Raw genomic sequence first — 14671 nt, 5'->3', positions numbered from 1 at the left:
GAGCCACTTAAGGCTCTGCATCAGTAAACTGAGACTTAACTACTTTAGTGTAGTTTCACTCCCCCCACCCCACCCCCGCCCCAGGAATGTAACCTCTAACCACTCAACATGGGAGTTGCCTGTCAGCACTGGGAAATTTATTGATGGACACCCCCTCCTTGTGTACCTCTTAGGATGGATCTTGCCTGAAACAATCAATTCTTTGCTCCTATTTTCCTTTTTCGGTTCCTTTGCTACCATTAAAAACCTTTCCTTTAGGAGGCTTAGGTGGCTCAGTCGGTTAAGCATCTCCTTTTAGCTCAGGTTATGATCCCAGAGTCCTGGGACTGAGTCCCACGTCCAGCTCCTTGCTCGACAGGGAGCCTGCTTCTCTCTCCGCCTCTGCCTGCTTGTGCACTCTCTCTCTCTCTGACAGATAAATTGTTAAAAAAAAAAATAAAACCTTTCCTTTTCTGAGCCTCCTTGGAGTTCCTTTCTATTTGCTAGATGGGATGCTGCCAGAGTCATGAATTGTTTAATAAAGCCAATTAGATCTTTAAAATGGACCCAGTTGAATTTTTGTTACTTGACGGGGGAAGAGGAGAGCTGATGGAATTAAGCCTCTAACCTCCTCCTGGCTACTTTCACCCTCTAATGTGGTGGGCTAATGCCCTGAACCGGTCTTTTCAGGTAGTTGAGTGCCCTGAGTCCCGGGATGAAAGGCTGAAATGAAATGAATACCACCCACAGCAAGGCTGTTAGGAGTGCTAAAAAGGAAGCCTTAGGCACAAGGTGGAGTCACTTGCCCCCAGGGCAGCAAATCAAAACCTATTTACAGTTTCAATTTCTCTGAGAATAGAATCTTAAACCAGTCAATTTGGAGTTCTCAGGGTGCCTAGGTGGCTCAGCCAGTTAAGCGACTGTCTTCAGATCAGGTCTCTCCTTAGTTTTACTTTTTAGTGGAGCCGGTGGGGGGGCAGATGGGGAGGGAGAGGGATGAGCAGATTGCGCTGAGCACTGAGCCTACTAAGGAAGGACTTGATCCTACAACCCTGAGATCATGACCCGAATTGGCAGCTTAACCTACTGAGCCACCCAGGCACCCCTCCTTACTTTCAGAGATTCTAAAGAGTTTATTCATTTTGTGTTGACAATTCAATTAGGGAATAATTGTAGTTACTTAAAAATTAAATAAGAACACTTTTTCAAGTACCTACACTAAGTTGTTGGATCTGACCACTCAAAATGGAATCACTGATACTTCTTTGGGTGTCATAAATATTAGTAAGACACTAGCTAGGAGCATCATGAACTGAGAGAGTTTGGAAACCTCTGGCCAAATGATAAAAATGCCAGGCAAAAGCCTGGCATTCAAGGATCTTCAAGACTTCTACTAACACCAAGTACCTCCCATCCCCAATATTCCCTGGCTCAAATCTTTCTCCAATATTTGCTTGTTGTTTGACCCTGGGTAAATTAACCTAACATCTGTGAGTCTATTTCCCTGGCTGCATAAAAGAGGTAATAGTGCTTACCTTGTGATGGTAATAAGGATTACCTGAGAAGTACAGCAAGGAATTATGGGTATAGGCCCCATGGATGGCAGAGTACAAATGGTCAGTTAAGTGACAGACATCTCCTCTTACCTTGAACCTCTGCATAAACCCAGTTCCCTAACTCACTTCCCCAAGACTCATGTGGATATCCCTTCAGCTCTTTATTCTTTCCTTCAGCATTTCAAGCTTTGATTTTCTCCCTGGAGGTTCCAATGACAGCCCCCTGCTTGGGTTTATAATTGGCTGGCGCAGTTCAGACTCAGAGAAACATTTTACTTACTGCACAGGCTGTAACTCAGGAATAGCCAGGTGGAAGATATGCAGAGGGTGAGGTGGGGGGAAAGGAAGCAGAGCTGCCTGTAACCTGACCTTGCTTCTCTCCCTGAACCTCCACACGTTCACTGATCTGGAATGTCCTCCACTTTCTAGGTAGCCTCTCCAAATGCTACTCTTCCTTCAGTCTCCGGTCTGCCTCCTCCTCAAGCCCTCCCCAACCAAACTAACCCACAGTGAACTACTAGAATACACACCTATGCCACACAACCCAGTTAGTAAAGTGCTGCTGTTTGTTATTTCACTTACATGTCACCTGCACATACAAGTTTTCCCAAATAGATGGCAAGCATCTTTTTTTTTTTTAAGATTTTATTTATTTATTTGACAGACAGAGATTACATGTAGGCAGAGAGGCAGGCAGAGAGAGAGAGAGGAGGAAGCAGGCTCTCCACAGAGCAGAGAGCCCGATGCGGGGCTCGATCCCAGGACTCTGGGATCATAACCTGAGCTGAAGGCAGAGGCTTTAACCCACTGAGCCACCCAGGCGCTCCCTGGCAAGCATCTTTGAGGTTAAGAATGCCATTCTCCACTAAAGTTTCCTAGAGCATCCAGCAAGGTGGAGTGTATGGGTCACCGTCTGCTGAGTTTCTCCTAACCTGAGTTCATCCAGCCTACGGAACAGATGAATCACCCCGAACACCTCCACGAGTACGTGAGGCAGATGGAGCAACGGAGGTAGGAGGAAACAACAGAAAAGGCAAAGGGGCACAGAGGGGAGCTGGTGACAGAGGGGAGCTGGTGAGGTGAAGGCCCCTTTTTGGCCGGCCACCAGCAAACAGGGTTTCGGCACTGGGTTAGAGGAGTAATAGGTATTGAGGAAGTTACGGTCCTAGGTGTTAACTAGGGTGGCTGACAAGGAGGTGAGGATCCCACAGCTGAGTTATCCTGCTCCCTTTCCAAGAAGGAAGTAGAACTTGGGTTGGGGTGGGGGGCAGAAATGCCAGTTACACATTCATTTGGATAAATAATCTTTTAAACTATAAATATGCTGAAAATGGGTAGAAGAAAACATTCAGCCCTTTTGACTGGTGAGTTATGTAACTGCGTATGTCTGATTTGGGGGACATAACCAACTGTGTGAATGTCTGTGTGTGAAGGCAAAGAAATTTAGCCGTAAAGTCAGGGTGGGGGTGTTCCTTGGCCTGGTTGGGTGGTAGTCTCAATGCTCAAGAGTGGAGGGGGGTGGGGTTAGTGTAGAAATTGGGAGATGCAGAAAAACATGGAAGATAGCCAAAGTCTGCCTAGATCAACTAAGAAATGAAATAGAGCTCTGCCTTTGGTAAACCAGGGGGAAGCCTACCATGGACTTTATCTAACTAGGGATCCATGGGGCCAGCCCCAGGATTGGCTGTGCAAAGAGCAGAAGATAACCAGGCTCAGAAATATAGATAGGAGGAGTCGGGCACCCACTGCCACAAACAGTGGACACCCTCAGAAGAGCAGCTCTGCTCCTGGAAGACAGCAGGGCTAGCCACAGAGCACTGAAGTGGAAGAAAAATAGTGTGGGTTACACTGGAGTCTTGAACTTGTTCCCGGGATTAGGCTAAGAGTATTCGGTGGACACGGGTCAGTTAAATGGCTTATTTTCATTTCTCAGTGTTGCAGTCTGGATAGTCACAGAAATGTTTATTTTAAAAGTAGCACTTAATAAAAAATAAAAGCAGAAGTGATTTAGATTAAAAGCTCCAAGTTGTATTATTTCAGGTAGGTGTTACTGCTATCTGAACCTTCACCCTGGTTTATTAAGCCATTTCCAGTAACTTCACGTTCATTCATTTAACAATGAGGTCTAGAGCCCAACCAGGATTAGAGAGAGTGTGTTCCAAGTTAGAAGGGGACAGCATCACTTCTCAGTGATGTCTCCCGTGGAGTCCCTGTACACCACAGTACAATTAAGGTTTTCTTCCTATGCATCTGAATGTGACCTTTGGGATCGTCTGGCTGTGGCTAGTTTAGTCTCCTGATTCTAATGGCCTGCCGTCCGCTTTGTTGGCTAGAAGGTCCATCCAAGCTTCCGAGGTCAGAGGGGCCCTCTTGTTGGCCTCGATTATGTGTGTGCGAGGTTCAGGAGGGCCCACCAGTCTGAGGGGGGGGCGCATGCTTGCCTAAAGGAGGAACCGCCATTCCAGCATAGACTGTCCTTAATCCTACTGCAGAAAATGTTTCCGTTCTGGGGATAGTGAGTCCTAGAAGGTCATGGCCGAGAAGCAGATGTCCTAAGTGGCTTCCTCTGTGGGAGCCATCTGGTCACCTGCTTTTTCTCACATTTCTAATAGCTGTTCCATTTCCTCAAGGGCTGCTGTGAAGTCATTTACTTGACTGTTACATAATGTCTGCTGTTCTAGGAACCGGGCCCTCTCTTCTTCTTTCATCTTCAACTTTACTTTTAAGGCCTGCATGGAAAGACATTCAGAAAGGAAGGAAGAAACAAACGAACACCCACAGGACTTTGAGTCACATGAAAGCCAATACCATTTAAGGACGCTACGCTTCTCTTCCCTCGAGGAAGACCATGCCAATACTGACATACAGATTTTTTAGATCTGTATGTCTGGGCTGGTTTTAGGAATGGTCTCTCTCTACTACAGACTCCTACATCTAAACTGGAGCCATGAAATCCTCTAGGATTCAGTGTACTGGCCCATGATTCTTCCAAGCAGTCCAAAGCAGTCTAGACTCAATCCGGGTTTCCTATTGCAGATTTCCTTGAGATACTGTTTCCAAAGCAGAGCTGTCACACAGGTCCACCTCATACACTGAGCAACCTAGCGTTTTGTACGTTGCCTCAAGCCCTGTAGATGTGAACATTTCTGAGTGTTTGGAATAGAAAATCAGTTGTTGAAAAAAATGGTGAAATCAAGGGAAGTCTTGGAATTTAGTGAATAGTAATGCATCGATGTTGGTTTTTAAATTATGACAAATATACTATGATAATGTATGATGTTAATATTAAGGGCACTGAATTCTCCATATTTATCTTTGCAACTTTCCTATAAATCTATGATTACAAAGCAGTTTATTAAAAAGAAAGAAATGGATGAATAAGGAAGAATCCTCCAGAGCCCTACCCACCATGGCAGGAAATGGTAATCCTGCCTCAAGGTGATGTCTGCCTCTCACCTGTAACTCCTCCATCTGCTTTTTGGCTGTTTCGTTAAAAAATTTCAGCTCATCTTGCAAAGTTTCTAACAGCATCTAAGAGAAAAGTACAATGTAGTAACAAATTGTTACTGATACGTGAAAACTTTCTTCATATAAACTAATCTCTTCATATGAAATGAGAGTTGATTAGATGATTACTAAAATCCTTCCGTTCTTTCAGGCATTTACTGAGCGTCCCCCATGTGCCGGACTCTTTCCTGGGGCACCCCTGGAGGAACTCAGTCCAAGCAATGGACAGATCACGCCACTTCCCCGTGCTCTATGTTACACAAAACAGAGTAGCCATTGAAGAGGTGACTACTGGCCTGGGGGGTGGAGGAAGCCTTCCATAGCTAGAATTCTATGATTCTAAGATGACAACTGATCTTCCTGGGGAAGAGGGCATAGAATCTCAAAGACATAAGCCCAAACAACCACCTTCCTACTTTGGGGAGGGAACCAAAGAGAAGCCAAATTTACTCCAGGCTGGACCTTTCCATCCTACAGTTCTCAGTAAATGGCCAAGGGGAGAAATTTGGTAAAGTGGAGAAGAGAGAAACCAGAAAGTTCTCTATACAGGTCCATGTTAACATGTGAATTAAAGCGGTGCCTGGGTGGCTCAATGGGTTAAGCCTCTGCCTTCAGCTCAGGTCATGATCTCAGGGTCCTGGGATTGAGCACCGCATCGGGCTCTCTGTTCAGCGGGGAGCCTGCTTCCGCCTCTCTCTCTGCCTGCCTCTCTGCCTACTTGTGATCTCTCTCTCTGTCAAATAAATAAATAAAATCTTAAAAAAAAAAGTGTCCTGGGGGCGCCTGGGTGGCTCAGTGGGTTAAAGCCTCTGCCTTCAGCTCAGGTCATGATCCCAGGATCCTGGGATCGAGCCCCGCATCGGGCTCTCTGCTTGGCAGGGAGCCTGCTTCCTCCTTTCTCTCTGTCTGCCTCTCTGCCTGCTTGTGATCTCTGTCTGTCAAATAAATAAATAAAATCTTTAAAAAAAAAAAAAATGTGTCCTGGGACACCTGGGTGGTTCAGTTGGTTAAGTGGCTGCCTTCGGCTCAGGTCATGATCCCAGCGTCCTGGGATCAAGTCCCACATCGGGCTCCTTGCTCGGCAGGGAGCCTGCTTCTCCCTCTGCCTCTGCCTGCCGCTCTGTCTGCCTATGCTCACTCTCTCTCTGACAAATAAATAAATAAAATCTTTAAAAAAAAAAAAATGTGTCCTAAAGTAGCACATTTTCAACTCAGACTCGCTCACATCTGTAAGCACAAAGTCGCCTTCCAAGTGAAATATGCTATTTTGAGTACACATCCACTGCTGTCTTTCACTATCAGGGAAAATAAATGCGGCTTCCTGGGGTTTGCTGAGCACGTGGCAGAGCCCTTCTTGGCCGGGCAGAGTCCTACGGTCACTTGGCCCCTGCCCACTCACACCCATGCCCTCACCATAGAGTCCGTGTGATCAGTGGTGGATCCTTGCTGTGATGCCAGGGCCTCACTGCCTAAAACAGATGCAAATGACAAAGTCAGTCTTGCTTAGGGAACTGCACCTAAAACAAAACTAAAAACCCCTCCATGGACAAGTACAGGAGTATTCATAAGGGAAACTTCTCGAAGAGTCTGGCAGTTTTCCCCTTGGCAGGGTCACCTTCTCCTACCCTCAGAGCTTTATTTTACCTCCCTTCTCTCTAGCTTTGGATATGGTTAAAAGTTCATTCTGCTTTCTCTTCAGCTTAGCAGAAAAGTTGTCCAAAGGAAATGTGTCAGTTGAGTTTCTTTGTTTATAATACAAAAACCCATTTTTATTTTTATTTATTTATTTATTTTGAAAGATTTTATTTACTTATTCGACAGAGATCACAAGTAGGCAGAGAGGCAGGCAGAGAGAGAGGGAGAGGCAGACTCCCCACTCAGCAGAGAGCCTGATGCGGGGTTTGATCCCAGGACTCTGGGACCACGACCTGAGCTGAAGGCAGAGGCTTTAACCCACTGAGCCAACAAGGTGCCCCCCAAACCCATTTTTATTTAAAAATTCTTTTCTAGGGGCCCTTGGGTGGCTCAGATGGTTGAGAGTCTGCCTTCAGCTCAGGTCATGATCTCGAGGTCCTGGGATTGAGCCTCACATCGGGCTTCCAGCTCAGCAGAGTCTGCTTCTTCCTCTCCCTCTCCCCCTGCTTGTGCTCTCTCTCTGTCTTTGTATCTCTCTCAAATTAATAAAAAAAAATCTTTAAAAAAAATTTTTTTTCTAAAGATTTATTTTACAGAGGAGAGAGAGTACACGTGAGTGTGGAGTGAGGTGAGGGGAAGAGGGAGACAGAGAATCTCAAGCAGGCTCCCTGAGAGCCTGACAGAGGGCCAGATCCCAACACCCTGAGATCATGACCTGAGCTGAAATCAAGAGTCCCACACTTAACCAACTGGGCCACACATGCGCCCCACAGAAAACTCTTTTTTAAAGCTTTTGGGGCTTGGGGCGCCTGGGTGGCTCAGTTGTTAAATGTCTGTCTTCAGCTCAGGTCACAGTCCCAGGGTCCTGGGATTGAGCTCTGCATCGGGATCCCTGTTCAGTGGGAAGCCTGCTTCTCCCTCTCCCACTCACTTGTGTTCCCTCTCTTGCTTTCTGTCAAATAAATAAATAAAATCTTAAAAAAAAAAAAATAAAGCATTTGGGCTTAAAAATTATTATTTTTTGTAAAAGTAGTACATATGCATTATAAATTAAAATAATATAAAAACATATGGTAACTATAAAGAATATATCCTAAAATGCACACATTAATCAGCAGCATTCAAAGTCAGTGTTCCTGAATTCAGAGAAGCCTGGGCCCCTTCACTGGGGATTCTCAGGCTCCTCAACTCAGTGGGAAGCTCTTGTACAGTCCTTGGGCAATTCCTGCGTCCACTCCCCTTCTTGCTGCAGACTCTGCTCTCTAGGGACAGGGTCAGAACTGAAATTACATTTAACCATTGTGATTCTATGCTGACGAGCCAGGTTTAGGAGCCCTTGATAAAGTATCACCTCTGTCTTTTCCCACCTGGGAAAGTGACTTTGCTATCCACCCTGAAAAAAAGAAAATACTTCTGGTCATAGAAGTATTCTGGTCTGACTTTGCAAGGTCACACTTGTTAGCACCAAATGAATGGCATTAAAGTGTTCAGACAAAGAAAAGCTCCTCAGGGCATCTGGCTGGCTCAGGCTGCAGAGCCTGTTACTCTTCATCTCAGGCTTGTGACTTCAAACTCCACGTTGGGTGTAGAGATTACTTAAAAATAGAGAAAATCTTGGGAAAAAAAAAAAGAAAAGGAAAGAAAAGATCCTCCTAATCTTTCTTGCTTTGCTAAGCACCCCGCACTGAATGGGCCAGCTGATGCTATGCTGGGACTCTTGACAGACAGTCCACAGTCCGCCCCCCCACAACCCCCGCCTCGGGAAGGGGCACATGCACTGACTCCTCCGAAGGCAACCGTGCACTGTCTCTTACCTGGGTTGAGGCCCTTGCTCTCCAAAATTGCCAAACAGTTGTCCTGAAACTTCTCCAGCAGCTCCACCTTTTGGGTTAGGTCCTTCAGTTCTCCCTATGGAGGTGCCATACAGACAGAACAGGCCTGTTCCCCTTTACAGGGTGGGGGGGGTTGCTCTGATACCCCCACAGCAAAAGCCTGGCCTCTTTCTTCCTCCGCTCGGGCCCCGGGCATGACAAGCTTCTCCTGTCCTGGAGCCATCCCTCCAGAGGCCACCCATTGCCTGGTGCGGTGATGACAGAGGTCCAGTGCGGGTCTCTTACCTGAGTTTCAGTCAACTTCTGATGCAGCTGCTTGTTGATGGCCTCTAAGAGCTGGTTCTTATCCTTGAGCTCCTCCTCTGATTTCTGTTTACTCAGTGGTTTGTAGCTGTAATGATAATTTGTGCTTAGATGAAGAAGTGGAGGTATAAGAAAATGGGCTACAGAACCATCCATGGGATGGGAGAGAATACATGTAGAATTCTTAGCACAGGTAACATAGTAAACAATAGTAAACAATAAATAATAGCCGACACATAGTAAATAATAAATAGCCATCATCATCATTACTTCTTTTCAGTGCCCTCCTTTTTGAGTAGTATTTTATCTCCAGAACTTAAAAAAAAAAAAATTATTTTTTAAGTCATCTCAACACCCAAAGTGGGTCTCGAACTTACAGCCCCGAGATTAAGAGCTGCATGCTTGGGGCATCTGAGTGGCTCAGTCATTTGAGTGCTTGACTCTTGATGTCAGCTCAGGGTCATTAGATCGAGCCCCATATCAGGGCTCCACGCTCAGTGGGGAATCAAACATGCTTGAGATTCTCTCTCCCTCTCCCTGTGCCCCTATCTTGCTTGCACATACTCTCTAAAATAAATAAACCTTTAAAAAAATTAAAAAGAAAGAGTTACACGCTCTACCAACTGGGCCGACCAGGGCCCCTATCTTCAGAACTTTCAAGACATGCACAAATAATAGATTTGGAATTAGAACCTACTTCTATCAACTTTCCAGCTTGTATTATTTCTATCTTCAGAAGCAAAATAGACAAGCTATCCTCAAACAGAGAGATGGATTCTCCCCCAGGATTTCTACCACCACCATCTCAAAGTCACTAACCACATGCAGTGCCTCATATCCCGAAGGCTCACCCTCCTATCCACGGGCTATCGGTGGCTTTGAAGTCCAATCAGCAGTGAACCTGGCATGGAACCCAGAAAGCTCTTGTCTGGTTCTCAAGATGGGAGCCTCAAAGATCCTAGCCCTGACAGTGGTTCTCAAACCGGGCTGTGCCTCCCCACTGAAAATTCCACTCAGATTTTTGGCGTGGCACCCAGGCTGTCACACACTAAACAAACTTATGAGTGATTTCTGAGCCACAACCAGGACTGAGAGCCGCCACCTTAAAATGGTGGCCAACTTTCGCTTACCCTGCTGCTCACCTCTTTCTGATGTTCTTCCTCGTGGCAGGGTCTGCAGCTTTTACTTGCCTAGAGAAGAAAAAACAAAGAAATCAGGATGTTCACTCCTCTTACTGTGGTGACCATTTTGCATTATATACAAATAGCTAACCATTATGTTGCACACCTGAAACTAATAAAATGTCGTGTGTTAGTAGACCTCAGTTTAAAAAGTAACAAAGAGGGCATCTGGGTGGCTCAGTCGGTTAAGCCTCAGGTCATGATCCCAGAGTCCTGGGATTAAGCCCTGCCTCCGGCTCCCTGCTCAGTGGGGAGTCTGTTTCTCCTTCTCCCTCTGCCTGCTGCTCCCCCTGCTTGTGCTTTCTACCAAAAAAAAAAAAAAAAAAAAGTAATAAAGAAATCAGAGAATGGTAGCACTGCTGTTCTGTGTGTTGTGAACAAGGCAGAACAAAGAGCCTGCTTTTTGAGGAAAAAAACCAGAGCCCACATACAATGCCAACAGCTTGAGAAGCTCAGAGGGCCCGTGTGCTGTCGTTTGAGCCTAGACTATTGGGAAAGGCTTATGAATAGGGAATGGGCTTCTCTCCTGGCCCACCTCAATGGCCCAACTGACCTGCTCCTGCTCAGAGTGGTGTGACTACGTCCTGTCAAGCTGGCTGATGTGGGAACTGAGTATAGGGAAACACGCACACTACCCAGGGCAGGACGACGCTCAGACCAGCAACCTGGGCTAACATGCAGCCCCACACACCCTGACCACCACTAAGGCCTGGCGTTTGGCTAGGGTCCGGCTATTTGCACACTCAGAGCAAACAAAGTACCTCTTATCCTAACCCTTGCTGGGCCTCCTCAGAACTGTTCCGACACAGACGGTTCTGACACACCGGGTTCGGGGCCACAGACTCCAATTGCCTGGTGCTCTCAAAACCCCTCTTTTCTAAATCTTGATACCAAGCAACCTCTAGCAAGATGTTCTCATTGGGTACCAACGATTCAACTCTCACCCGTTCTCTCGTCTTGGTTTAGTGACTTTTATAACATCGTTCTCTGAACCTCCTGAATGAAGTCTGGAAACATCCACTTCCTTGGACTTAACAGGTAGCAGGCTCTTAGAAGTGGCTCGAGTTTGTGTGTCTGCAAAGAAAGACAAGCTGCTGAGACCTCAAGCGTCGTAACCCAACCGAGGAAACGCTATGTCAGCTCCGTTCCAGGCTGTCAGCACCCTGTATTTTCTGGCCCATCTCAGTTTGCGAGGACTAATTCAGAAGAATACACTTCTAGACTAACTGGGGATGGAATCCAACATCCTTGGAAGGTGATAGTGCAATACACTTGAGGATAGCCAAAAGCCTGATGCTCTGGCAAACTGAACGGCCAAGAGGTACAGGCATGAAAGTGGACGTTGATACAAGCGAAGAATGAAAAGAGGGGTCGGGTGGCTGTCAGCAGGGCTGACACGCAGCTGGAGCCTTCCTCCAGGACCAGTGGAACCGAAACACCTTGCAAAACTCCTCCGCCCTCTGTTCGCTCTCCTGAGGCTACACTCAAGCTGCTGTGAAGTTCTCTTTTAACTATTGCGTAGTTGTTTTTATCTTTTTATTCATTTTTATTTATTTTTTAAAGTAGGCTCCATGCCCTATGTGGAGCTTGAACTCACAACCCCGAGCTCAAGAGTCATATGCTTTATCAAGTGAGCCAGCCAGGCACCCCAGGTCTCTGTTTTCAAGTAAAAGGTAACCTTGGGGGAACATATTTACCTCCTCTTCTGAGTATTAGTAAGTTATACACAGTAACACATCTACCCCCAGGTGAAAGGGTGTTAATAAATTGATCAAAATGACCACTCTTCGCTGACTGGAATCAATTCTAATAATCTGTACTTGCTAGAGCCTAAGGACTGCATTGTAGAAAAAATTTAGCAGGACTTAACATAGACTATCTTCTTGAAATGAGAGATGTGGGGCACCTGGGTGGCTTAATGAGAAATGCAGGGCACCTGGTGGCTTAGTTGGCTAAGTGCTTGCCTTTGGCTCAGGTCAAGATCCCAGGGTTACCCGATTGAGCCCTGCAGCAGGCTCTCCAGCTCAGCAAGGAGTCTGCTTCTTCCTCCCTGCCCTCTCTCAAATAAAATCTTTTTTAAAATATAAGAGACACTAAGGAGGGAAATTGGATGGCTGGTCAAGGAAGGAAAAGAGACTTGTTCTTCACGGCATAATGTTTTCTAACTTTGGATTCTTTTTTACATGTGTATATTAGGTAGGCAAAAACCGTAGGAGATAGCCTTAAAATGTTAAACTGTTGAGGTTATATATGATCATAAAACTGGGACAGGGATAGAAAGCTGAGATTAAAAACTTCCAACTTGGCTGGGGAAAGCCAGTCTCCACTCAAGGAGAGGGCATTGCTCTCCAAGGCAAAGGCTGTTGCAAGGGGCAAGCTCCCCCCTATCTCCCAATAACTCCTAGGTCCTGCTGATCCCAGATTACCATTTAGGTGTTCTGAGGCCAGGTAAAACCAACCAACCAACCAACCAACCTTTAAGCCTTTTGAGGAAACGCTTTTTATTTACAGATCAATCCCCTGCTGCTCATCTACCAGCTGCAGAGTCCCCTGGGAGGAGTCCTAAATAGCTACTTCCAAATCTGCCCCCACAGGTTCTGATGTTTGAAGCTTATTTTGTGCCCAGCTCTGGAGATTAAGGAGCTCAAGAGCCTACATGACTTTCAACCACAAGCCCAGCAACACAAAGCAAGATGGCAAAGCAATCAAAAATTGTTTTTAATCTTATTTCTTCTCCCAAGGTTATGGAAAACTCTGGCTAGGCTTGGCCCCTCTCTCTCACTTCACCCAACAATTGATTGACAATTTACTATATAAGTGACACGGTGCAGAAACAAATGTGAACGAGACAAGGTGAGAACCCTGGTGCCTCCAAGAATCACGCTTCTCAAAGGACTCTCTTCCCTTCTCCCTGACAACAAACCCAGTCCCTCCAGGTAGCCCAGATCTGGGACTAAAACTGGCAACTGTTTAAAAAGGGATTCCTGGGGCGCTGGGATGGCTCAGTCGGTTAAGTGTCTACCTTCAGCTCAGGTCATAATCCCAGGGTGCTGGGATTGAGCCTTGCATCTGGCTCCCTGCTCAGCGGAGAGCCTGCTTCTCCCTCTTCCCTGGCTTGTGCGAGCTCGCGCGCGCTCTCTGTCAAATAAATAAATAAAATCTTAAAAAAGGGGGTGGGGGATTCCTAGCTTGAGGAAATAACACTGTGAAACAATCAGCAACTTACATCTAATTAGTAAATGCAGCACGATTAGGTTTGGGAAGTAGAATGGGGGAGGGCACGTCTAAATCCTACCACAAGGGGCGCCTGGGTGGCTCAGTGGGTTAAGCCGCTGCCTTCAGCTCAGGTCATGATCTCAGGGTCCTAGGATCGAGTCCCACATCGGGCTCTCTGCTCAGCGGAGAGCCTGCTTCCCTTCCTCTCTCTCTGCCTGCCTCTCTTGTGATTTCTCTCTGTCAATAAATAAATAAAATCTTAATAAATAAATAAATCCTACCACAGGGCCCTGGTCCCAACTCCTGTCGTAAATCTAGACAGCCCAGTTCTAGCGGAGGTAGCAGGTTGTTAGAGCAGTTCCCTTTCCCTGCCCGCGCCCCCCTCTTCTGGCCACTGGTCTGCTCCCTCCTACTCCTCCGCCTGACCACCCCACTGGACCGCAGGGCGGTGTGGATACCCACCTGCCGGGAGGCCGCCGCTCTGCACAGCGGGGGGCTGCAGAGTGTATACTGTCTTAACCACGCTGGTCATCGTAACGAGGCGGCGCAGCTGAGGTCTGAAAGGTGCAAGGTGAACGTTACCCTGTGATGGGTTTGGGGGCTAGAGTAGGTGGAGGGCCCCCGGAGAGCTCGACCTGGCCTCTCTCGGCCAGGGGAAGAAGTCGGGAGAAAGAAAATTCTCCATTCCCAGACCATTCCGCCCGCCCCACATCTAGCCCCATCCCTCGCCCCGGGAGAGTCGAACCCAGGCTCCTGCAGCTCCTGCCCGCCGCCCTCGTTGCCCTGGTTCAAAGGATGTTCCTCGGTAACTGCCGCACCAGCGACCCGGTCTGCCGCCGAGCTTTCAAAAGGAAACTTCCGGTGATTGGGCGGGAGGGGGCGCGGTTCGCGCTCTGTAGGCGGCCATGTTGTACGGCTAGCCGTGCAGGGGGCCACGCCTCTGGGAGCTGCCATGCTGTACGGCAGGTTAGAACTGAGGCAACAGCAGGAGCTTGCGAGCTTTGGGTGTCAGAGGCCCCAGGTCTGGGCGGGGGAGGGGAGTGGTGCACTTTGCCTGCCTGAAAGGAGCTATGAGCCGCTAGCGTCATATTCCGGGCTTGAGACACAAACGCGATCACTGTTAGAGTCTATGTCACAATTCTCTTTATTTGGTCCATGGTAGGGATTTTGCATGGTGCTTGATTGGCAAGAGTGTAGGAGTGTTTGCAGTCAAATGCTCTACCACTGAGCTATACCCCCGAGTGTAGGAGTGTTTGGATGAGCAGGGTGGAGAGTAGCCGGTGAGGTTTTAAAAGAGTCTGTGGGCAGAAATCCCCACCTCACCTACCCTCAGTCCTAACTTTAACGATTATTTATTTGAGAGAGAGAGCATGTGATCCGGGAAGAGGGAGAGGGACAGGGACTCTTCAGTGGACTCCTCGCTGGTGGGGAGCCCCAGGCGGTACTTGATGCCACAACCCTG

At 47.3% G+C, this 14671-nt stretch overlaps 1 protein-coding gene across 3 annotated transcripts; it reads right to left on the bottom strand.

The window, feature by feature from the left end:
• Positions 1–3266: 3266 nt before the first annotated feature.
• KNSTRN (kinetochore localized astrin (SPAG5) binding protein) lies at positions 3267–14163 on the bottom strand. Of its 3 annotated transcripts, none has more exons than XM_046008952.1 (9): positions 13955–14163; positions 13672–13766; positions 10938–11067; positions 9955–10002; positions 8795–8900; positions 8492–8585; positions 6456–6511; positions 4992–5066; positions 3267–4264 (listed from the first exon to the last, which is right to left on the bottom strand). In XM_046008952.1, the coding sequence occupies exons 1-9, from the start codon at positions 14161–14163 to the stop codon at positions 4133–4135; spliced, it is 945 nt and encodes a 314-aa protein (XP_045864908.1). In that variant the 3' UTR covers positions 3267–4132. The 3 variants fall into 3 exon arrangements, with proteins under 3 accessions (XP_045864908.1, XP_045864906.1, XP_045864905.1); XM_046008950.1 differs by having other exon boundaries at positions 3268–4264; positions 6456–6517; XM_046008949.1 differs by lacking the exon at positions 6456–6511 and having other exon boundaries at positions 4130–4264.
• Between the last annotated feature and the right edge of the window lie 508 nt (positions 14164–14671).

Source organism: Meles meles, chromosome 6 (assembly GCF_922984935.1).
Source record: "Meles meles chromosome 6, mMelMel3.1 paternal haplotype, whole genome shotgun sequence".
Classification (NCBI taxonomy): Eukaryota; Metazoa; Chordata; class Mammalia; order Carnivora; family Mustelidae; genus Meles; species Meles meles.
The sequence above is the reverse complement of the archived record's forward strand: the minus strand, read 5'-3'. Positions and strand labels throughout refer to the sequence as shown.

Bases quoted from the DNA above. Each gene is read 5' to 3' on its own strand.
- KNSTRN (XM_046008950.1), bottom strand. From the start codon at position 14,163: ATGGCAGCTCCCAGAGGCGTGGCCCCCTGCACGGCTAGCCGTACAACA. The intron at 6,518-8,491 runs GTAAGAGACAGT...CATTTGCATCTG, and splicing joins GAGCAAGGGCCTCAACCCAG to TTTTAGGCAGTGAGGCCCTG. The intron at 4,265-4,991 runs GTGAGAGGCAGA...CTTTCCATGCAG, and splicing joins AGCAGATGGAGGAGTTACAG to GCCTTAAAAGTAAAGTTGAA.